This window comes from Cupressus sempervirens, chromosome 1 (genome assembly GCF_028749045.1).
Source record: "Cupressus sempervirens isolate cs-2001-9-10 chromosome 1, ASM2874904v1, whole genome shotgun sequence".
In the NCBI taxonomy this organism is placed as follows: Eukaryota; Viridiplantae; Streptophyta; class Pinopsida; order Cupressales; family Cupressaceae; genus Cupressus; species Cupressus sempervirens.
The window spans coordinates 392,980,833-393,004,342 of record NC_143118.1 but is presented as its reverse complement, the minus strand read 5'-3'; the positions used below and the strand labels follow the sequence as shown (position 1 = coordinate 393,004,342).

General features: G+C 38.0%; 1 protein-coding gene across 2 annotated transcripts in view; it reads left to right on the top strand.

The window, feature by feature from the left end:
- LOC149577946 (coiled-coil protein) overlaps positions 1-23,510 on the top strand; it is a 238,474-nt gene that overhangs the window by 199,322 nt on the left and 15,642 nt on the right. Inside the window, exons 23-24 of one of the 2 annotated variants that reach the window (XM_089826739.1) lie at positions 9,741-9,860; positions 9,966-10,043. In XM_089826739.1, coding sequence (XP_089682865.1) covers positions 9,741-9,860; positions 9,966-10,043 — 198 coding nt within the window. Of the gene's footprint in view, positions 1-9,740; positions 9,861-9,965; positions 10,044-23,510 lie in introns of those variants that run through there. The other variant, XR_016364083.1, reaches the window with a different exon arrangement.

The following is a 23,510-nucleotide window of genomic DNA, read 5'->3' as shown; positions in this document are numbered from 1 at the left end:
GAAAACAACAACAATAGAAGAACTTTGACTGCAAGAAGAGGGATGGGAGGACATTGCTGTGCATGGATTTTTTTTCTCTATCTTCCAAGCTTCCTCCATGGCCACTTTTTCTGCTTTCCATTGATGAGAGGTGGCAGCCATAACCTGCCAATACTCTCGCTGCCCTTTGCCATCTCACCCTTGCCCTTTGCCATCTCCCTTATCCCTTCCTTTGCTTTCAGTGCCATCTCCCTTATCTCTTCTTCTTTAACTGCTTGTATGTGCCACCTGTACGACCCTGAGCTTCCTTTTGTTTGGGAACTGATAAGTACGGCTGCTTATACTGTAGTTGACTCTTCATGTACATATGTTATATCTGCCTTCCGTACTGATTTTGCCAACTGTCTCTGCCATACGGATGTCACAGATTGCCCATGTCATACAACTTGCCGTAGTACGAAATTCTTTAGTACAGAAGTCTGCCGTACATAATTTTTTTGTACGATTTGTTGCTTGAATTGATGCCGCAGTACAAAATTATGTCGTACGGTCTCTCCTTTGGAATGATGCCATACGTAAGGATGTTGGAAGTGATGTCTCCGTATGAGATGTTACCGTACGGGATGATGTTGCCGTACTAGAAGTTGCCTTGCAAGATGTTGCCGTACGGTGTCTTCAAATGAAATTTGGAATTGCCAATGCCGTATGCTTGGTCCATACGGTGGTCTGCCGTGGTGGTCTATCGTATGGTGTTCCTCTCTGTGCTGCTTAGCCGTACGAGTTCTTCTCCGATGATGAGGTGCGGTCCTCTCTGTATGGCTATTTTCTTGATTTCTCTGTCCACCCTTCCCTCTTGTTGTAAGGCTGTCCATACTGCCACCCTTTCCTCTCCTACAGCGGTCATCACTTCGACTGCCTCTGCACTTTCCTGTTTGTCACTTCCTTCCCCGGTAATTCCTTCTCTGTCACTCCGAGTAATGTTTTGGTTAATCTTTTGTGATTCCGTATCTTTATAAGGACTTGGTTCGGTTTTTCTTTTTTTGCTTTTCATCCTTTTTCCTCTCTTACATTTATAAATTAGCTACTTGCCAATTTATTCCGTCTCTCATACGCTTTTAACTTAGACCCATTTACGAGGTCTCTGATAGGTTTGTTATCCCAAGTAGATAACTTTACTACCCCATTCTCTTTATGCTTCATGTACTCCTTCGGGTACCTTCCTTCTGACTGAGAGTCTTTTACTTGTAACATATTACATTCTGCGTGGAAAAATTCATAGTCTCCCATTTGCCAGTGGAATAATTCATTAGGGGAATTTGTGTCGTTGTTTGAGCATTCCCCTAGTCTGAGCACCCCTTCCTCATTTGGTTCCATCTCTTCATAGTTTTCTCCTTCAGAATTTGATGCCAAGTCCTGACTTACTGATTGGTTCTTGAGATCTATAGTGTACTTCCTTCAATATAGAGGGTGCTTCATTTCCAGTTGTGATTGGCCTTTGCTACTACTAGCCATTCTCTCCCTAATAAAGCATCATATCCTTTCTTTAAGGTAATAACCACAAAGTCTAAAACAAATTGTTGGGTTCCTATTATTACCTTTTGCCCTATCAAGTTGCCAATCGGTTTGATGCCATGCTGATTTGCTCCTACAAGCTGGAATTTGGGCAGCCAAAAGGTAGGTTTCCCAATTGCCTTCCAAGTATCTTCCGATCAAACATTCACCTCGGAGCGTCCATCAATTATTGTGTTTGAGAGTTTGTACCCCATGATCTCCATCTCTACCACTGCTGGCGCTCTCCCTAGACCTATTGTAAATAGGGTGTTTTCTTCCTTTTTCACTGAAGTTTCTTCTTTTTCTACCGGCTCTATTGCTTCTGGTTCCACTTGTTCTACTGTTTCTGGTTCCCCTTGGGGATCCTATTGAGTTGGCAGTGTTCTTTGTGTCAATGCAATTTTTAACTGGGGTAGAGTGTCCAGTAACTCCCCAATGGAGATTGGAATGGTAGTTTCTAATACTTTCCTTATGATGTTGGGTACCCCCTTGCTCATAGGGGTTTTGGCTGGCTTAGCTGTTGTTTCCCCGCTTGACTCATTTTGGATGTTCTGCTTTGCCTCCTTAAATCTCGCTTTTTCCACAATTACCTTTGGGTACATGGCTTTCTTAGCTTGCATCTTTGTTATTGCAAGTATCTCACTTTCTAATCCTGCAATATCCTGCATGTTCACACCTTTTTGCCTTGGGCAATTCGTATCCTCATGGTTGCTAGGCCCACACCATTTCCAAAGCATTCCTCCATTCTGTCCCCTTTTATTTTGACATTCTCGAGGAAAATGGCCCCATTCGTTGCATCTTCGGCATTGGATCATGGCCCGTCCTCAAGAATCATATTGGATTGCCCGTCAAGGTGTGTTCATGTTGCTATTGTTATTACTACTATTGGCACTACCTCTTTGGTTATTCCTATACCCCCCTGGTGAAGCTTCTGTATTATTGTTCTTTGGGGGAGTTGCTGGTGGTGTAGACTGTTCTTCAGTAAATAGTATCTGGGCATTCCTTCTTTTTAGGTTATAAGGGCAATCTTTGATTGCATGACCCCCTATCTAGCAAATCTCGCAAAACATCTTTCTTGGGCATGCTCCTTTGGTATGACCCTCTTTTTCACAGTTTGTACACCATAGGTCTTTACCTTCTTCTCGTCCTTAGTTCCGATTACTTCCTTCATTAGCTGTTTGAGGTCCTTCCTGAAGGCTTGGATCATTTTCGACTCTTTCTCACTCTCCTCCGAACTCTCACTAGAGCTTCCATGCTGTCTCCTCTTCGAGGTTTTATTTTCACTTTCAATGTCCATGGCACGCGTACAAGCATCTCCAAAAGTGGATGGTGGGACTATCTTCATTTTTTTTCTTAAGGACGGGGTGAGTCCTTCAATAAACCATCTTTTCTTTAAACTGTCTGCAAGCTTATTGTCCAATTTGTTGATGAGTTCCTTCAGTCGCCTAGTATAAGCCTTCACCAATTCCTTCTTGGCTTGCCTGGTGTTATAGATTTTTGTGACAATTTCATCATCATCTCTTTAACAATTTGAATTCCTCCTCAAATGTTCCACGCAGGTTATCCCAAGTGTTCTTGCTAGCATCCAAGTCTGCATACCAATCTATGGCGATCCCTCTTAATGTGGCAGGAAATGCCGTCAACCATTCATTACTATCATTCTTCTTGTTCGCTTGCCATATAGTTATATAGGTTTTGCAATGGCGAGTAGGGTCCTCTGATCCATCCCCCATAAATTTAGGCAATTTTTGTTTATCTAATGCCTTTCTCTTTCCTTGTTGCCTCCTTCCCAATGGAACGCCTCCTCCAGAGGGAACACCACCACTGAATGGAACCCCACTTCTCGATGGAACACCACTTCCCACTGGAACTCCACTTCTTGATGGAACTTTACTTCCAGATGGAACCCCACTCCTCGATGGAACACCCCTTCCCGATGAAACACCACTTCCCAATGGAACACCACTTCTTGCTGGAACTCCACTTCCTGAACTTTACTTCCCGATGGGACACCACTTCTTGATGGAACTTTACCTCCCGATGGGACACCACTTCCCGATGGAACACCACCTCCTAATGGAACACCACTTTCCAATGGACTAGACTCTTGACTATTTATCTCCCCCTGACAAAATTCTTGTTGTGCAGGGGTTTCTGGGTTTCTGCACCCAAACTGCCTTCCTGGTGTTTCTAAAATAATCAAATTGGCTAGTTCCTCAATGGTATGTTCAATCCACCCTTCCTGACTTAGGTGGAAATCCCCTTGTGTTCTCAAGTTATGACATCTCTCTTCTTGTTGCTGGAGACATAAGGTTCTTAGGGCAACTTCCTCCTCAGTTTTGTCCTTTGGTGCTGTCCTTCGCTATTTATTTGGAATCAGGGGCATGAAGTAATTCAGTGTCTATCTCCCTTTCTTGGCTTATTGGGTTCCTCTAATTTGTGATCCCACGTCCTCTCAGTAAATTGTTGAAGAACTTGTTGCCTTCTTTGTTTCCTCTCGATATGTGCTCTTTCGTCCTCAATATGTACTAAGTTCCTTGCTAAAAGCCGAGGAATCTGCCCTAGGAGATCATGCACCACTGGTGGCATGGAGAGTTCGTCGTGTACCGTGCTTTCAGGAACCGTCCTCTCAAGGGCTTCCCTTTGCACGTATTGTTCAACCGCAACTTCCCACGTTGTCACCAAGTTGCGTGTCAACTGATCCTCCCTAGTTATGTCCTCTCCATCGTCGTTAATAATTTGGATGCAAGGTATGAATGGTCTTCCCATTAGCCCCTCCTATCTGGTAAAATACCTCTAGATCCGAACTTAGGCAACGACGCCAAAAATGTAGATTGGTAATATCACTCAAGTTCACAAATACAAAATAACACAATTGATATACACATGCATAAAACATAGAATGTACCAGTAATACCACAATCCAATAGGCAAGGAAATGATTTCTTTATTAATACTAGAAAACCCACCAATACATTGACAATCATCCAAGACTTCTAGAAGGGTTCGTTGGTTGGAAACCAACTGACACATTCCCTCACCTCCTAACTACCCAACCTGACTAGCTTAACAAGTGCTAAACACAATAGTTACTTTATTCCGACTACAAAGGAGTTGTCATCTTTGATAAGTTACAAGTTAAACTTTCAAGACAACATGGGAGCTATTTAAGGAGGATCATGGTAAGTTTGATAAATATTATTTTATGGGGTTATGGGGCATTAAGTTTTGGGTACCCATTTTGGCCCTCTTGCTGTTATATGGTGAAGTTCTTGGTTAGATTTGAAGGCATTTCCAATTTCCAGATAATTTCTACTACAGGTTGAGCCATGTGTTCCACAATCAGTTCAAGGACAAAAACCCTTGAATTTGGAAGTTTAGAGGATGAAAACCACTCAATTTTCTGATGATATTCTCACATGGAAATGTTAAGTTTCTCAGAAGATTATATTTTCTCACTATAGCGAGTAATTATATGCTGCGTATCTGAAGTATTTTAGCATATTTGAAGATTATATTTTCTCACTATAGCAAGTAATTATATGCTGCGTATTTGAAGTATTTTAGCATATTTGAATAATGACATTCAATTTCAGCCTATTTGTTCAATTCCTGGGATAGGTCACCTCCCAGGAAGGCCCAATGCTTCACCCCTAGGAGGATGAACTAGATGCAATGAGTGCTAATTATTTCATTCATTCTCATGACAGTTGGGTTCTTGTGAACCACTACTTGTAAAGCATGGGTGAATTTGTTTGACTTGAACAATAAATAGTTGAATACTGATAGCAATATCACAATGTGTTCATTTCTTATACAATCTATTGCCAAAATATCTAGCTAAAGGTCACCATAGAAAATGACTTTCTAGACCAAGGAAAAAACATGGAAGGATAAACTTATTTATCTCTTGTAACAAGTGCCCAAATTTGTTTTGAAGATTTCAGTTGAAGTGAAACTACAATTTAATATCCAAACCAGTTTTGATACCCCAGTTCCCGAGATAGACAAGGTGAGATCATACAATATATAAGACCACGCTATCTGTATATGAATGAATCTGAATGCTGGCATGCTTATTTCAAAAGGTTGTATGGTATGTGAACCTAATTTTCTATAACACGGAGTTCTCTTTTGAGTATATATTATGGTCTTCCTTCCTATAGCACGTGAGCTTCTTGAAGAATCTGAGATCGTCTACCCTGCACTCCTCAAACCCCTGCGCTACTATGTGCTTCACTGGTGTGTTGATTTAGTAAATCTGCATATTGTTTTGCAACTCACCTAGACTGCCTTTAGTGCAGGGCTTTTCTTTTTGCTCAACCTTGGTTGTGTGCCTTTCCATTTGCTATCTTCCTCCATTTGCTAACTCACCTAGACACAAACAACCTCAACCAAAAGACCAAGCAGACTGATCTTGAAAGCTAGAATCAATTCCTCAAAATTGAAACTGAATAAAAACCAAGACGTGGGAGCCTTTGTTTGAGACAACGCTCCTCTGGCAGGTATGGGAAAACATATTTAGTCAGAGCTCAATGAAGAATGTACCAAAAGAGTTCATGAACACAATCTTCGGGGCCTCCATTACCTATCCTCGACCTGTTGGCTATAGGCTACTCCTTTCTCTTCGAGTAGCTCAACAAAAATCATCACCACTAATAGGGCATGCGTTGGGTATGATAACGCGAGCTATGTGCTCTCAAAGCTAGGAGGAAGCTTTTCTCAAACATGAAGATCTTTTTATGGATGAATATATAACCTAATCGCAATTTATAGAGCTCAAACAATCCAAAGAACTTGTTGCTACTGTGAGGTGAAATGGAAAATGGGCTGTCATAGGAATCTGAAACTAGTTATAAGGGAAGCCCTTTCATTCAAGGTGGGAATACAAAAATAACGATGCAACCACTTAATGACATTTATGGGCCCTATCTATTGTGGGCGATAAAAAGGATACAAGAACAACTTTGCAAGTCATTTTTTGGAATGGAAATGGGATTTTTTGGTCTTCATCTAGCTTATTATCTGATGCTCTTGGTTCCTTTGACTTCCTATTCCTCGTGGAGACTCATGAAAGCTCCACCCCTCCTCTTCTTTGTATTGTGGGATTTCAATGGTTATTTTCTTATAAATATGAGACTCAGTGCTCTAGTGGGTCCTTAGTTTTGGGTGTGTTGCCTGACTTGTTAGCAATTTTTTTCAAGGTCACACGTCATTTGTCCTCTCAGATGAGTCAGCTAGATTTTTGTGGATTTGGTTTTCCCAAGTTGTACCCCACCTTAGGGACATCTTTATTGGGGTTTTAAATTTCCTTCTAAACTCTTCATATGTGGTTCATAATAACCCCAATGGTGATCCTTACAAAAACTATATGATAGCATTACTTAGTTTTCTACAATTGGAGACATTTACATTCTTGGCGATTTTAATGCATGGACTTAGGTTTCTTAATCCCCCATCCACAATTGAGTTGCGAACACTATGTTCATTGAGAACATAGATCTTGTTGTTATGGGGCTCCAAAGATCTTCAAATGACACTTCAAGACTTTTTACAAAGTATAAAAGATACCTTATTCAGCTCTGTGGGCCTTGTGATATACTTGTCCTTACTCGTTCACCTTGCTTCCCAAGATTTCGCTTCTTTATCTCCAAGCCTTACTACGGTGGGGCAGGTATGGTGACTATGCTCTTTCCAACTGGTCCTTCGTTCCTTTTATTGACCACTTTTCTATGGATTCCATCCCTCTTGACCAATCATGCTCTCTGTAGTCTCTCCATCTAGACTATTTCTCCTTGCCCCAACCCCCTAGCCTACCAAACCGACCCTCCCCCTTGTACCTCCTTTTGCTTTGATGATAGCAATTGTGGTCTTTGTACCCATCACCTTATATAGCTCCTCCCTCTTTTTCAAGATTGTGCCACCATTAGGTTTGACAATCTTTTCACCTCTGTTCCCCCCCCGCCCCCCGTTCCCTCCTCCCAGGTATAAAACATGTCCTATGAACAAATGGTATGATGAGAAGTGTAAAACCCATTCACAGGGCATGTGTTGGGTATGATAACATGCTTATCTTTTGTTTTCCTTCCATTTTTCACAAGCTATGTGTTCTCAAAGCTAGGAGGAGGCTTTTCTTGGTACACATGAAGATTTTTCATGGATGAGTATCTCACGAAATTGCAGTTTATAGAGTTCAAACATTTCAAAGAACTTGATGCTACTGCGAGGTGAAATGGAAAATGGGCTATCATAGGAATCTGAAAGTAGCTGTAAGGGATCCCTTTCATTCAGGGTAGGAATCCAAAAATAATGATGCAGCCACTTAATGACACTTGCAGGCCTGACCTGGTGTGGGCGATAAAAAGGATACAAGAACAAATTTGCAAATCATTTTTTGGAATGGTAATAGGATCGTTTGGTCTTCATCTAGCTTATTATGTGATGTTCTTGGTTCTTCCAACTTCATATTCCTCATGGAGACTCATGAAAGCTCTGCCCCTCTTCTTTGTTTTATGGGATTTCGATGGTTATTTTCCTATAATGTGAGGTGCAGTGCTCCAGTGGGTCTGTAGTTCTGGGTGTGTTGCCTGCCTTGTTAGCAAATTTTTTTGAAGGTCATTCTTCATTTCTCCTCTTAGATGAGTCACCTAGATTTTTGTTGATTTGATGTTTCCAAGTTGTCCCCCACCTTAGAGACATCTTTATTGGGGTTTTTAATTTCCTTCTAAACTCTTCATGTGTGTTTCATAATGGCCCAAATGGTGACCCTTACACAAATTATATGATAGCATTAGTCAGTTTTGTGCAATTGGAGACATTTACATTGCTGGTGATTTTAATGCATGGACTCAGTTTTCTTAACCCCCCATCCACAGCCGAGTTGTAAACACTATGTTCATTGAGAACATAGATCTTGTTGTTATGTGGCTCCAAAGATCTTCAAATGATGCTTCAAGACCTTTTACAAAGTACGAAAGGTACCTTATTCAGCTCTGCAGGTTCTTTGATATACTGTTCCTTAATGGGTTACCCACCACTGCGTGCATTCTCTCTGAATCCCCTTTTGTTCCTTAAAGATGGGTTGTCATTGTCTCTGCATTAAGATTGAACATCAGATAGCTAGAGAGAGCAGGGTTCACCAGTTATGTTTTATCAGAGTGGTGGATTAAGGAGCGTGTCATTTTTCACTACTCTGTATACTTCGAGATCAGAGGGAAACTCTACTGTATTTTCAGGGAATCTCAATCCCTCTCCACTTTTTTCAGATTAATGGACTAGAGATGCCCTGCTCTTGAAATTCAATTGGTTGTCAGGCTCTAAGACCTCTCACCTCAGCATCACCACTAGGACGCTATACAGCCTTGTTAGCTTATCGCCTCTTTCTTCTCTGGGATTTGCTCAACATGTGGCACCAAGTGCCAGCTTAGTTTCCCCTCTAGCGATCATCAACTTGTGGTTTCCAAGAGGAGTTCTATTCAGAAACAATATCCTCTCGCTCAAGGAAGTATTAGAAGCAGTCTGAGCCTCCTGCTAGTTCTATAGATTACCTTTCTGTCCTGAGGTTCTTCACAGTGGTGCAAATCTTGTAGTAGGGGTTGGGGTTCTCCTAGTGGGGGCCCCCTCCCCTCACGCTCTTTCTTTTGTCTGTTTAGTTGCTTTGTTTCTTTGTTCCTGTTTTTCTCTGCTTTTCTTCAAGCACCATTCGGTGTTGGTTCTATGGGCTGACTCCCTATCTTGTTTTCAGCAATACCTTGGACCCACTTTGTGGTCTTTGGTTGGACTATAAAATTATCTTATCTTGTATAGAAAAATTTCTCAGAGAACATTAAAATCTCATTGAAAGAATGCCAACATTAACCATCTATAAACTGATAATAAATCCGTCCAATGTGGTATTTTGTTTGTATGCTATGTATTTCTATGGTCTTGGTACATTTGTTACTGCTTTGATAAAGGCCTAAGACCTCATTTTGAATTAATTAGTTCATATTTCTAAATAAAGCTATTAACTTGTTGTTTATTGTCAGGAGATTCTAACACCAGTTTAATGTCTAAATGATGAGAAGAATTTGAACGTTAAATCTTGGTACCTTGGAAGCTATTTTCTTATTGAATGTGGTCCATTGGCTGAGGCAGAGTGTTGTCATGTCAATATTTCATTTACAATGTGTCCTGCATATGATATGTTGATTTTTTGAATCACAACACAGGTGCAAGAATTGTTCCTAGAGTATGGAGTGGAATTTATTGTGGAAACTCTTGTTGAAGGGTTCTCTCGAGTTAAGAGATGCACAAATGAAGGAAGAGCATTGATGTCATTGGATCTTCAGGTGTGCATGATTTTAACTATTAATCAATATTTTACCTCTGATGTGCATTTTCTTTTAGATTTAATTGCTTCTTTTTTAGCATTAAGTTTGATTAATTTCTTATAGGTTTTGATTAATGGACTACAACATTTAGCTCCTGGAAAAATCAAATCAAATATGCAAATTGTTGAAGCCTACATAAAGGTAAAGTATCTCTATTACCATTATACTTTTCCGAGACTAAATTGAACATGTAACATGCTTAAATAATTTTTTTTACTGTTACTGTGCTAAAGGAAAAGGAATAGTTAATGTGATCGCCTTTCTATGTCAGATTTTTTATATAAACACCCTTTTGTGCATGTTTCACTTGATTTATTTAATTTTTCAAAGCTTCAAAGGTAAGGCTAACACTGTTATATTTAGTTCCTTGGATTTAAGTTTTCCATTTTTCTTTCGTATATGCAACATCCATTTAGAAATTAGCAACGAGGACATACTAGAAATGGAGTTGGAGCCATAGAGGTTACACTTGATGAGTAACAGGAAAGTGATTCCTGTAAGGAAAATGCAGCTTCATCTTTTGTTACTGAACATACTTTTCAAACAAATTATACAATTCTGATATATATTTATACAAGTAGCATTGCATGTTCAAAATATGTTAGACTTGTGTGGGCCTTCATTTACCTTTTAATCCATTTTCATTGATTGCATGCTTTGTACATTGTATACCATAGAATGACATTATATTTTACGAATCATTTTGGACCTTTAAAATGTAGCCTAAAACAAGTGGAGGAAATTCTTTTCCATTTCAATACATGGGTGTCCAGGGCTGCTAATTAAGGTATTCTCTGAAAAAGTAGTTGAAGACAAATCTGGATATAATAGAAACAATTAGCTTTAACAAAACATCAATCTGTGGGAAATTGCATATTTGATGTTAGCATATTAAGAGAAAAGTTTGTAACAAGTGTTTCAAACTTGCTGGGCTGGTAAAATGTGCCATTCAGCCACCTTCTAAGATGCTAGCCAGATGCAACATATTCTTGGTCGAACACTCAAAAAAGGTAAAAACACAAAATATAATTATAAATTATAAAGTAAAATGCTAGAGTATTGATTTTGGTACTGGTTCAGGCTTGAGTGTTCTCTTTGTAGATTGAGTCAAGATAATTCAGGGGTTGGGTTTGTCAGTACAAAACATATAGAATCAGAAATACGTACATATTTACAGCAGTAAGCTAATGATATCATAGCATCATATGATAGGCAAAACCACTTTAAAAATAAAAAATAGTGCAATGCCAATAAGTCAAATTCAAATATCATGATATATGTTAATATTAAAATAGTAATGTCAACAGTTAGTCATCACCAATCGGCTTCAGTGTTTGTGGGTTTTCAAAAGTATTACAACTACTATTAATATTAGATTTAGATATTGGTATATTAGAAGAACTACAAGCAATGCCATTAGCATTTGTGTGCTCACTAGCTAGCTTATCCTCAACTTCAAATACAGCAAGTGGAGAAGCAGAAGCATCCGAGTCAGCTTGCTTTGGCTCAATACTCCACTTCCTTGTGTCCTCTTTCATGTAGCTAGTTTGGTTTTGTGAAATGAATCACAAGTTGAATTGCACAGGTGAAGTTTCTGCTTTAGTGAGTGGATGAAGAAGTATGTGCAGCAGTTTTTCTGAAATATAGATGAACTAGCAAACTATTAAGACAGAATTAGGTTTAGTTGTTTGTGCTTTATTATAAATTATGTGCTCCAATTTTTCCGTAATCTAGATTTTATAAATGAAGCTTCTAAGATATAAAGAAAATTATAAAAACTGCAATAAAACTTTGATCACAAGAGGCTGTAGGTGTTGGAATTGTCGATCATGGATGTTTCACCAAACTATGAGCATCCTTCTAAACTTCTTATTAACCATACTTGATGAGTAGTATACAAATTACAAAATCAGTTCACTCACTGCTAAATATTTTTCGCAAATCAGGATCAAGAGTCAATAAGATGCTGCCTTGTATCTTTCAGCGACATAAAAATCTCTACATGAGCCAATCCTCATTGGCAGAAAAACGATTTCAAGGCTCCAGTATTTTGGACTTTATAAGAAGGAAAGATGTAGTGCAGTTATCATTATGTTCCATCTCTTCTCAGTAAAATGATGAATTTGTTTGAAGATAATTAATTTTTCAAGATCTTGGGCTTTCTCAATTATGATAGTATTCGCCTTCTCAATTATTGAGTTGAAGCCAAGTTTATTTTTCAAGATCTTGGGCTTTCTCAATTATGATAGTATTTGTCTTCTCAATTATTGAGTTGAAGCCACCATATTGCATGGAAGCTAAGGTCTTAGAAATAACTTCCTACCTTGAGAGGAGAATATGAAAATATTTCAAAAATAGATTTTAACTTGCTGCTGAAATAATGTAGTAACACATATATAAGTGAAACAAGCAATACACCACAAGTAGTGATTTACGTGGGGAAACCATTTCAAGAGGATAATTCCACCCCAATGCAGTTTAATAGATTAATGAATAATCTTAAAGGTTGCAGTACACATGCAGAGAAAGACTTCACAATAGTATTCACCAACATACAATGTGGAAGAAGTTTGACAACATTCTAGTAGAGCTTCAACACCTCCAAATTCAATGCAGTAATGCCTCCATCTCAATCTCTCAATATAAAGATTCACGGAGGCCCAAAATACCACCGTAAAGCATTACCATGAGCCTAAATGAGATTCCAAAAAGTATCATGGTAAAATCCCATTTGATCCCTACATACTAAAAATAGGCTCCTAAAACTTGTCATAATCTGTTATAGTTGACCATCAACTTTATGTACACATGTTTGCTAAATCAAACAATCTAAATTAAAGCTCTTACAAATTCTTGTCTTACAATTGAGCATCACATCCAAAGTAACATCTTATTATTTTAGCCTTTATAGTTGTTATAGAATATATCATAACATCCTAAAAATATACCTTTCATAATATACCACCTAGTGAACATCTTTGACAACTAATAACCTCATTTTTTATGACAATAAAGTGACAAACTTGCCAACTTGAAATCTCATGCCCTTTTTTGGTGGAGCACAAGTATTTAATAATATGCATTGTTAATTATGTCAAAAAATTATAGGAAAATATTAGGATATAAATAGATTAACTTAGGAATTGCCAAGATTGAGACACCTTAATTCTCAACTAATATTTCCCCTAAACAAAGCTTATCCTTGTAGGTAGAATCATAGTTGGGAAACTCAGACTTGACAAAAACTCCTCAAGACCTGAAAAAAAGAACAAAACATTGAGCCAATTTCTGAAAAACTTGGCAAAAACATCAAGAACTTATGAAGAAACATAAATTTAATTAGAAATACATTTTATTTGTAAAACTCAATTAGAGGTGCACCCAATGAGTTGATTAATGAGAACAAAAAAGAAACAAGCCGAGTTTATATATATATATATATATATATATGCATAAAGTGGGTGCAAAACTTCATTCTCATGCAGGATGCTGATGGCTGGAAGCAAAGAAGTAAATATTTTCTATAAAACTAGAAGTAAATACTTCATTACAATTACATCCTCCTCTTCCCAGCTCTACTAGCAACTAAGGGAGAGGAACTAGAGGGCTTATTCCTAGAAGTAAAACACTGCACTAGGCATGAGTGTGCCTCCTTGCTTGTTATCTCTGATGATGTGTGTGGCTCAGCCTCCATCCTAGATGTATCACCTCTTGGCACTGGCAATCACTCCTCATTGTGATCCTCATCGTCCTTCTCCTCAATGTCATCCTCATCGTCCTTCTCCTCAATGTTATGCAATCTGAAATCCAAACCAGCCCCCTCCTCCATAGTGTGCCTCTCCAAATCAGTGATGTCATCCTCTGTAAACAATGGAGGCTGCTCCTGTGTCGTCTAATCAATCTAAGGATATATATCGTCCAAATAAATTGGACTAGTTGTTTCCTGTGCCTTTCTTATTGCCAACTAAAGAGTATACTACACATAGACAAAGTCATTGAGGCATTCTTGGGCTCACTTGTTTCTCTTTTTTGTGTGGATGGACTTAAATAAGCTCCAATTGTGCTCACAATGGGATGAGCTATAAGGCTGTCACAATTTTGTGAGAAAAAAATGCTTTAGATGTGGGGTATTCCCACTCCAACTTTTCCATAAGGCATTTGCAAAATAAAATATTGAGAAGTTAGAAAACAAAGAGAAGAGAAAACATAATTTATCAAATGGCGAAATTGTAAATGTTTTACTTGAAGTTTGAGTACCTCGTGTGCTCTTTGCTAGCTAAGAAGAGAATAATTTACCCTTTGATTCCACATATATTTGTTGTTTGGTGACAAGAAGTTCTCCCTCTACAACATTAGGTTTCATCCTTTGAATGCATACAAAGAGGGCCTCCACGAGAACCTCCATGACCTCCCCTTTAGCATTTGAAAATAATCATCAAACTTGACTTAGGGGTTGAGGAAGTACCTTGTTGCATGAATGGGTTGATGGAGTTGATTGTTCCACCTGCTATTAATAATTTCCCAATTGGGATCATATTTGAGTTAATCCCCCTTGTAGTAATTTTTATAGACTCTTTGGTCTTATCCATGGCCTCATAAAGGCACCCCATTGGGGTTTGATCCCCATTTACCAAGTGGAGAACTCTAACCAAGGGCTCAAACACCTACAATTGTAATTAAAAAAATACAAATTAGTTTACAAAAATGTTAACTAATGAAGTTTGTAAGTTACAAATTAGTAATGAGAGATTGAATTAAGAATAATTAAAAATTCAAGTATTGAAGTTACATTCACAATCTCTAAAGCCTTTTTAAGAAAATTGTTGTCAAAGACTATGCGTGCGAAAACTTTTCCTTCAAGCTTTGTTGAATAAGTTGAGTCAAGACATAGTTGACTCACAAATCTGTGTGTCAAAGTAGACAATGTACCAATAATGTTTTGCAACGTCAAGAAAATTGTTACTAACCTTGTGACAACATGTTTCACCAAACCTTTGTCTTTAGTAAACTGCTTCATCAAATGTAGAACCCAATGGTGAGTGTAGCTATACTTTGTGATCCGCCTTGCATCTCCCGTAATTGGTGTCACCTCATCAAGTTTTCCTATGTCCTCCAAAAGAAGGTCAAGGGCATGTATTGCACAAGGTATCCAAAAAAGAGGGGGGTTCCTCTCTTGAAGGATTCTCCCTAGCATATTAGTACAAGAATCAATAATTAGATATCATATTTTACCTCAAAACTATATTAAATATCACTTATTAATATTAAATCATATGCAACATAAAGTTACCTGCTAGCACAAACGTTGCCACATTATTTATGATGATCTGCACCACATTTCTAGTGCTACCTCCATGACAACATTCTCCAACATTAATGCCAATGTTTGTGCATTTTCAACCTTGTTGGAGGCATCGACCGATTTCGAAAACACCGCATTGTCCTTGCAAGCAACCATCAAATTAATAATGATTTGGAATTTTCTATATGTCCACCCCTCATAAAGAATGATGCAGCCAAAGTTATTCCTCTTTTTTAATCCCCCACTGCTCTTGCCCTATGCATTTACGAGCAACCTACAAAAACAAAGTGAAATCAAGTCTTAATACATAATTTTGATTTAATAAACTAGAAAAAAATAATAATTTAAAAGTGAAGTCAAGTGGATTATTATTGTTTACTAACCTCTTACTCATCCTTGCAAGGAGCCTTGTACCCCTTTCTGAAATTGTCATTTTGGTCACCAAATTTATCCAATAGGGACTCAAGCACACACAATTGGATGTTGTTAAAATACCAAATATCAGCAACAACAATGTCTATTTTTATTGTGCCTCCTTCCATCCAGTGGTTTGTAATGATAGTTGTGTTCTAAGTGTGTTCTTGTACACAAAATAATTCGCTATTCTAATGCTGATAGTGGTGAAGAAGTAAGAACTCTATGATGCAGGAGCATCCTGGGTTGCCTTGTTATCCTGCTCAATTTTTGTTCATTTTGCAAGTTGGTGCTGAGTTACTGTAGCACTCTTCATGTGCTGAGTTACTGTAGCACTTAGTTGGTGTTGAGTTACTGTAGCACTCCATGTGCTGAGTTACCCAGTGTATGCTGAGTGTCAATATTTGGACGTGATTTCTGCAAGCCGACTTGCGGGATTTATTTCGTTCGCGACATTTATGTTAAGATCTTTTCTTGGGATGTGTCCAGACCGTTGTTGGGTCGGCCCTCCTCTTATGTAATGTTCTAGAGTAATCTGTAAGCCGTTTTGGCAAGTATATATAGAGTGTTTAGGCTTAGGGTTAGGTAAGTTTTTGGAAAGAGGATTAGAGAGCAAAAGTAAAAGTGCAAATTTGTAGTTGGATCTTTGAAAGTGAATGTATTTGTAATTGGCCATAACCTAGAAGGCCTTACAGCTAGGCATGTATGTTGAATATTTGAAGAATCAATAAAAGTATCTCACTCTTCTTCCTCCTTTGGTTGCTATTCCTTATGCTTGCCTCCGTTGTGTTAACTCTTGTAGGGTGGTTTGGATAGCTAGGTGAGCCTTGGCCCTAGTTATTCTCCCCTTGCCTGCATCAGTTGGTATTAGAGCTTGAGGTTTATCCTTGTGGATATTGGATCATGTAGAACCCTGATTTGGATTTGGTTGTAGGGTGGCAGATCTGCGTATTTGACCTATAACTTACAGAGGGTTATGATCTTGTAGGAACTTGATTTGTAAAGATGGTTCGTGGTAGAGGAAATAATGTTGATAATGCTATATTGGATCAATTGAGGCAAATTGCAGCCATATTAGATGCTGTGGAGATAGCCCAGAGGAGAGGAGCACATCTTGATGATGTAAGTGATGATGAAGTAGCAACACCAAACCATAATCCAGAACCTGAAGAAGATCAAGATGAGGAAAGATTGTTGCAAGTGTTGTTTAGGGCAAATTCAAAGCCTACTGTAGAAGTTGTTCCTTATGATGGAAAATTGGATACCAATGCTGTGTTGGATAGGATCTTTGATATGGAGTTGTTCTTTGAGTATGAAAACACTCCTGATATTAGAAAGGTGAAGATTGCAGTCACTATGCTGAAAGATCATGCATCACTATGGTGGGAGCACTTGCAAACTGATAGACGAAGGAGAGGAAAGGAGAAGATTAGAACTTGGGCAAAGATGGTGAACAAGGTAAAGAAAAAATTCCTTCTTACTGATTACCAAGTTAGCCTGTTGAGAAAAATACAAAATTTGAAACAAAAAGACATGATTGTGAAAGAATATACCGAGGAATTCTATAGATTGGACATCAGATCTGGACATGTAGATGATGATGTTGAGAAAATTGCAAGGTACATTAATGAATTGAGATTTGGAATTCAAGAGAAAATAAGTTTTGTGAAGTTGGAAGTGTGGAAGAAGCATACTAGTATGCCTTGAAGGCTGAGGAGATCTTGACAAAGAAGCATGAACAAAGACAAAGAGGTAGAGGTGGTAGATTCTAGAGAGGCAAAGGTAGATCTTATGAAGAAATTGGTAGATCTAGCAGTTCTATGCAGGATAAAGGCAAATCTGAATGGAAGAATGATGACAAAGGCAAGACTGAATGGAAAAGTGGTAATTCTTACCAAGGAGGTACTAATTCTTACTGAGGAAGAGGTAATTCTTATTCTAGAGGTGGATTTCATGGTAATTGTTTTAGATGTGGCAAAGAAGGACATAGATCTTTTGAATGTAGATCCTCTGAAAGTGGACAAAATAATAGAAATGTTGTGATTCAAGAAGACATTGAGAGTTCACCAAGTGGACCTGAGGTTGGGGAAAATTTGATGGTGAGAAGAACCTTATGTAATAAGGGAAGTGATGAGGAACCTGTTTTAAAGAGAAGTCTTTTCAAAACAAGATGTAAGATGGCCAGAAAATGCTGCAAAGTGATCATTGATGGTGGAAGTTCTACAAATTTGGCATCAGAAGAGCTGGTTACAAAGTTGCAGTTACAAAGGTTGAAATACCCCAAACCTTATCATGTTTCATGGATCAAAGATGAGCATAAGATATTGGTAAGTGAGCAATGCCTTGTGAAGTTCAAAATTGGACATTACTTTGATGAAGTTTTGTGTGATATTATGCCCATGGATTGTTGTTATATTTTGTTGGGAAGACGTTGGCAATATGATAGATATGTTGTACATGATGGAAGATTGAATCAATATACTCTTTGGGTAAATGGGAAGAAACAAACATTGTTGCCTTTGATTGAAAGTCCAAATGAGGGTAATTGTACTACTGTAAAAATTTGCATGGTTAATGGGAAACAATTTGAAAAAGAAATGAAAAAGAACCAAGTCTGTTTTGCTATAATTCCAAGAAAATCGAGTTTTGTCAATGGAGACCAAGTGCAAGACAATAGTGTTAACTGAGTGCCAGTCAGTGGTGACCAAGTGACAGATGGTAGTATTGACCGAGCGCCAGAAGAAATTGTAGAGTTGCTGAATGAGTATAAAGACATTATTGCTGATGATATCTCGGATGGTTTACCTCCTGTAAGAAGTATAAGTCATTGTATGAATCTGATTCTTGGAGCTAGTTTGCCAAACAAAGCACCATATAGATTGACACCTGCAGAGAATGAAGAACTTAATAGACAAGTGCATGAGTTGTTGCAAAAAGGTTTGATCAGAGAAAGCTTGAGTTCATGTGTTGTACCTGTTGTATTAGCACCTAAAAAGAATGAAGAATGGAGAATGTGTACTGATTCCAGAGCCATTAACAAGATAACAGTGAAATATAGGTTTCCTATGCCAAGGATGGATGACATAATGGATTGTTTGAGTGGAGCAAAATATTTTACCAAGATTGATTTGAAGAGTGGCTATCATTAGATTAGAATCAAATAAGGTGATGAATGGAAGACTGCTTTCAAGACAAAAGATGGTTTGTATGAATGGTTGGTTATGCCTTTTGGTTTGACTAATGCACCTAGTACCTTCATGAGGTTGATGAATGAAGTTCTAAAGAGGTTCTTGGGTAAGTTTGTGATTTTTTATTTGGATGATATTTTGATATTCAACAAGACTAAGGATGAACATCTTGAGCATATTAGACAAGTATTGCAGAGGTTGAAAGAGGAAAAGTTGTTGATTAATTTGAAAAAGTGTTCTTTTATGCAAGAGGAGATTGTGTATTTAGGATTTGTGATTTTAGCTGATGGTTTGAAGATGGATCCTGAGAATGTTAAAGTAATTCTGGAATGGCCTACACCTGAGAATGTGAGTGAGGTAAGATCATTTCATGGTTTGGCTAGTTTTTATAGAAAGTTTATAAAGAATTTTAGTGCTGTTTGTAATGCTATGATTGAAACAATGACGGGAGATAAAAAGGAATTCAACTGGACACATGGAGCTGATAAGAGTTTTGAGACTTTGAAACAAAAGGTTGCTGAATTACCTGTATTAGCTTTGCCTGATTTCAACAAAGTATTTCAAGTTGAATGTCATGCAAGTGGTAATGCAATAGGAGTTGTATTAAGTCAAGAAGCTAAACCCGTTGCTTTCTTTAGTGAAAAGTTGAATGATGCTAAAATGAAATATTCTATATATGATCAAGAGTTTTATGCTATTGTTCAAGCCTTGAAGAAGTGGAGACATTATTTGATTCCTAAAGAGTTTGTGGTGTCTACTGATCATAAAGCTTTACAATACTTGGGAAGTCAACATAAATTGAATAAAAAACATATGAAGTGGGTTGAGTATTTGCAGAGTTTTACATTTGTCATCAAGCATAAGAGTGGAGTTACTAACAGAGTTGTTGATGCATTGAGTAGAAGACGTTCTTTATTGACTAAAACAGTGTAACACTGGGATGCATCCCCCCCCCAAAAAACGGGTCGTTTCGGAGACGGGGACGTCCTCGGGACGGGGGGACGGCGTCTTGACATTTCAGGCGACACCACTTAGAGCGCCACCGCCGCCGGAGACGGCGAGACGTCTTTGAGACGGCTAGAGGTCTCCGAGTGTGGGGGTGTGGGGGGACGCCAAGGAGTCTCCTTCATTGAGGGGGGACGCCAAGAAGTCTCCTTCATTGTGGGAGGATGCCAAGGAGTCTCCATTGATTTGACATTTTGATTTGGACTCTTGGAGACTTGTAGTTTTTGTTTGCATTATATACTTATTTTGATATCATGATTCATGGCACATGATACTTATTGTAATCATCTTTATGTCATGACTCATATGATCATTGATTACTATTAGATAGTAGAATCTAGATACTCATACTATTGATTTGAAGGCTGATATATAGAGTTTAGACTAATATTTATTATTTGTTGATGTTCAATGTTTAATGTTCATTATTTGTTTGTCATTTGATCATGAATCATGATATTCTAGTTGATATGGTATATGCTATACCATATGTATAGTATATACACCCCTACTCCTTCCGCCACCCCCCCATCCCCTGCCGCCGTCCCCCTGCCGTCCCCAAATCAAGGCCCCTCTGTCCCCCCCGTCTCAGAAACTTGTCCACCCGTCCCCCCGTCCCCCGGTCTCCCAGGGCGGTGTAACTATAGACTAAAATGAAGGTTGAAGTTTTTGGTTTTGATGAAATGAAAGAATTGTATGATGCTGATCCTGATTTTTCTGAGGCATGGAGAGAGTGCAGAGCACCAAATCTGACAGACCACATAAGTAAGTATGATGAATATTTCATTCAAGAAGGTATGTTGTTCAAAGGTATTTAGTTGTGTATTCCTAGAAGTCTTATGAGGTTGAATCTGATTAAGGAAAAACATAGTGGTTGATTAGCTAGACATTTTGGAATTGATAAGACATTGAGTTTGCTCAAAGAGAAGTATTATTGGCCACAAATGTATAAGGATGTTAAGAAATTTGTAAAGAGTTGTAGAGTTTGTCAAGTTGCAAAGGGAGTGAGTCAAAATACTGGTTTGTATACACCTATTTCTGTTCCTGAGAAACCTTGCACTGACATCAGTATGGATTTTGTTCTTGGATTGCCTAAGATAGTGAAGGGGTATGATTCTATATTTGTTGTAGTGGACAGATTTTCTAAGATGGCTCATTTCATATCATGTAAGAAGACATCAGATGCTAAGTATGTTGTTGAATTTTTCTTTAAAGAGATTGTGAGATTGCATGGATTACCAAGAAGTATTATTTCTGACAGAGATTGTAAGTTTGTTGGCTACTTTTGGAAGACTTTGTGAAAGAAGATGGGTACTGAATTGAAGTTTAGTTCTACATTCCATTCACAAACAGATGGTCAGACAGAGGTTGTGAATAGAAGCTTGGGTAATTTGCTGAGATGTTTAGTTGGGAATAAGCCAAGTAATTAGGAGATGGTATTGGCACAAGCTGAATTTGCATATAACAATTCTGTGAATAAGAGTACAGAAAAGACACCTTTTGAGATTGTTACTAGAATGCATCTTATAGGTATATCAGATTTGAGAGATGTTGCTGGTGAAGAAAAGAAAAGCATTGTAGGGGAAGAATTTGCTGATTTTATGGAGTCTTTGCATAAGGAAGTGAAGTTGAGTTTGGAACTAAGTAATCAAAAGTATAAGAAGAATGCTGATTAGTCTAGAAGACACCATGATTTTCAAGTTGGTGATGAGATGACGGTTCATTTGAAGAAAAGGAAGATTCCCAGTTGGAACATATAGTAAGCTGATGATGAAGAATTTTGGACCTTGTAAGATCTTGAAGAAGTTTGATAGTGGTAATGCCTATGAAGTTGAGTTACCTGATGACATGGATATATCTTCTATATTCAATATTGCTGATTTGTATAAGTATTATGAGTCAGAGAATGAAGTTGTTGTATTAGATGATTATCCTAAGAAGCAGATTGAAGAAGTTGAACAGATATTGGATCAGAGAGTTGGCAAGAACACAAGAGGAAAAGATTACTATGAATATTTGGTGAAGTGGAAGAACAGACCTATTGAAGATGCTTCATGGATTTCTCAATTTGAGTTGGATTCAGCTCAGGTTGGGACATCTCAATGATGCAGGAGAATCATTTCTTTCAACCCAAGTTGTTTGATGTAGGAGCATCTTGGGTTGCCTTGTCATCTTGCTCAATTTTTGTTCATTTTGCAAGTTGGTGCCGAGTTACTGTAGCACTCTTCATGTGTCAAGTTACTATAGCACTTAGTTGGTGCCGAGTTACTGTAGCACTCCTTCATGTGTCAAGTTACCCAGTGTATGCCGAGTGTCAGTATTTGGACGTGATTTCTACGAGCCGACTTGTGGGATTTATTTCGTTCGTGATATTTATGTTAAAATCTTTTCTTGGGATGTGTCTAGACCGTTGTTGGGTCGGCCCTCTTCTTATGTAATGTTCTAGAATAATCTGTAAGCCATTTTGGCAAGTATATATGGAGTGCTTAGGCTTAGAGTTAGGTAAGTTTTTGGGAAGAGGATTAGAGAGCAGAACTGAAAATGCAAATTTGCAGTTGGATCTTTGAAAGTGAATGTATTTGTAATTGGCCGTAACCCAGAAGGCCTTACAGCTAGGTATGTATGTTGAATATTTATAGAATCAATAAAAGTATTTCACTCTTCTTCCTCCTTTGATTGCTATTCCTTGTGCTTGCTTCTGTTGTGTTAACTCTTGTAGGGTGGTTTGGATAGCTGGGTGAGCCTTTGGCCCTAGTTATTCTCCCCTTGCCTGCGTCACTCTACTAGAGGAGGAAGTGGTAAAAGAGGAGGCACTCTGTTTGCAAATGAGTGGGCCATGAAGAGAGCCTACTGTTCTCTCAAATGTTTCTTCTTCTTCAATGTCAATTTGAATGCCTTGAGTTTCAGCTATGGATTCCCTCCAGCTAATCTTCCCCTCCCATTGCAATTTTTTCTCTTCCCTGGCTGCAAGTAGGGCATTAACAAATCTTTTATTATCTCTTGTGCATTTTTATAACATGGATTTGTACCATGCTTCTCAATGTTTCCAAGGTGGAATTTTAGGTGGTTTATGCCGCTTGAAATTACTTTCCCACAGTTTATGCAAATCACCTTTCTAGGCTCATCCAGTGTTTTATAGGCATACCTCCATGCCTTATCTCTCGCATTTTTAGGTTGGGTGCCTATATATCCAGAAGAGCATGTTGTTAGTGGCCACAATTCCTCTTAATTTGCCTTACTGAATTAATGGTTAACTGCTGCCCTACATGGAGAAATGGAAAACACAAAATAAATATTTTAGTTAAACAATTAAACAAACTATCTAAATTAGTTTCAATATTTTTAGACATTGTTCAAAGCTAAGAAACACTTAAATAAACTATTAGTGTTTGATATTTAAAAACAAAATTGCATATTCTTCAAAAAGAAAAAAGTGATAGATTCAACAAAACTTGTCAAAATGTAATATCCCCAAGTAAGACCTCACTCAGCTACATCAAAAAATCTCAAATAATGTTTGAGTTTATAATATCTACTGTGAAATTATTTTAGTATCTCTCAAACAAATATGTGTAATATTCCCAAATAATACCACTATGTCATTAAGGCACATTTTTTCAATAGCTACAGATGCATATGAAATCATTTGTCTTACATGTGTGTGGTTGTCTATGTTTTAAACATTTATCTCCTCATCCA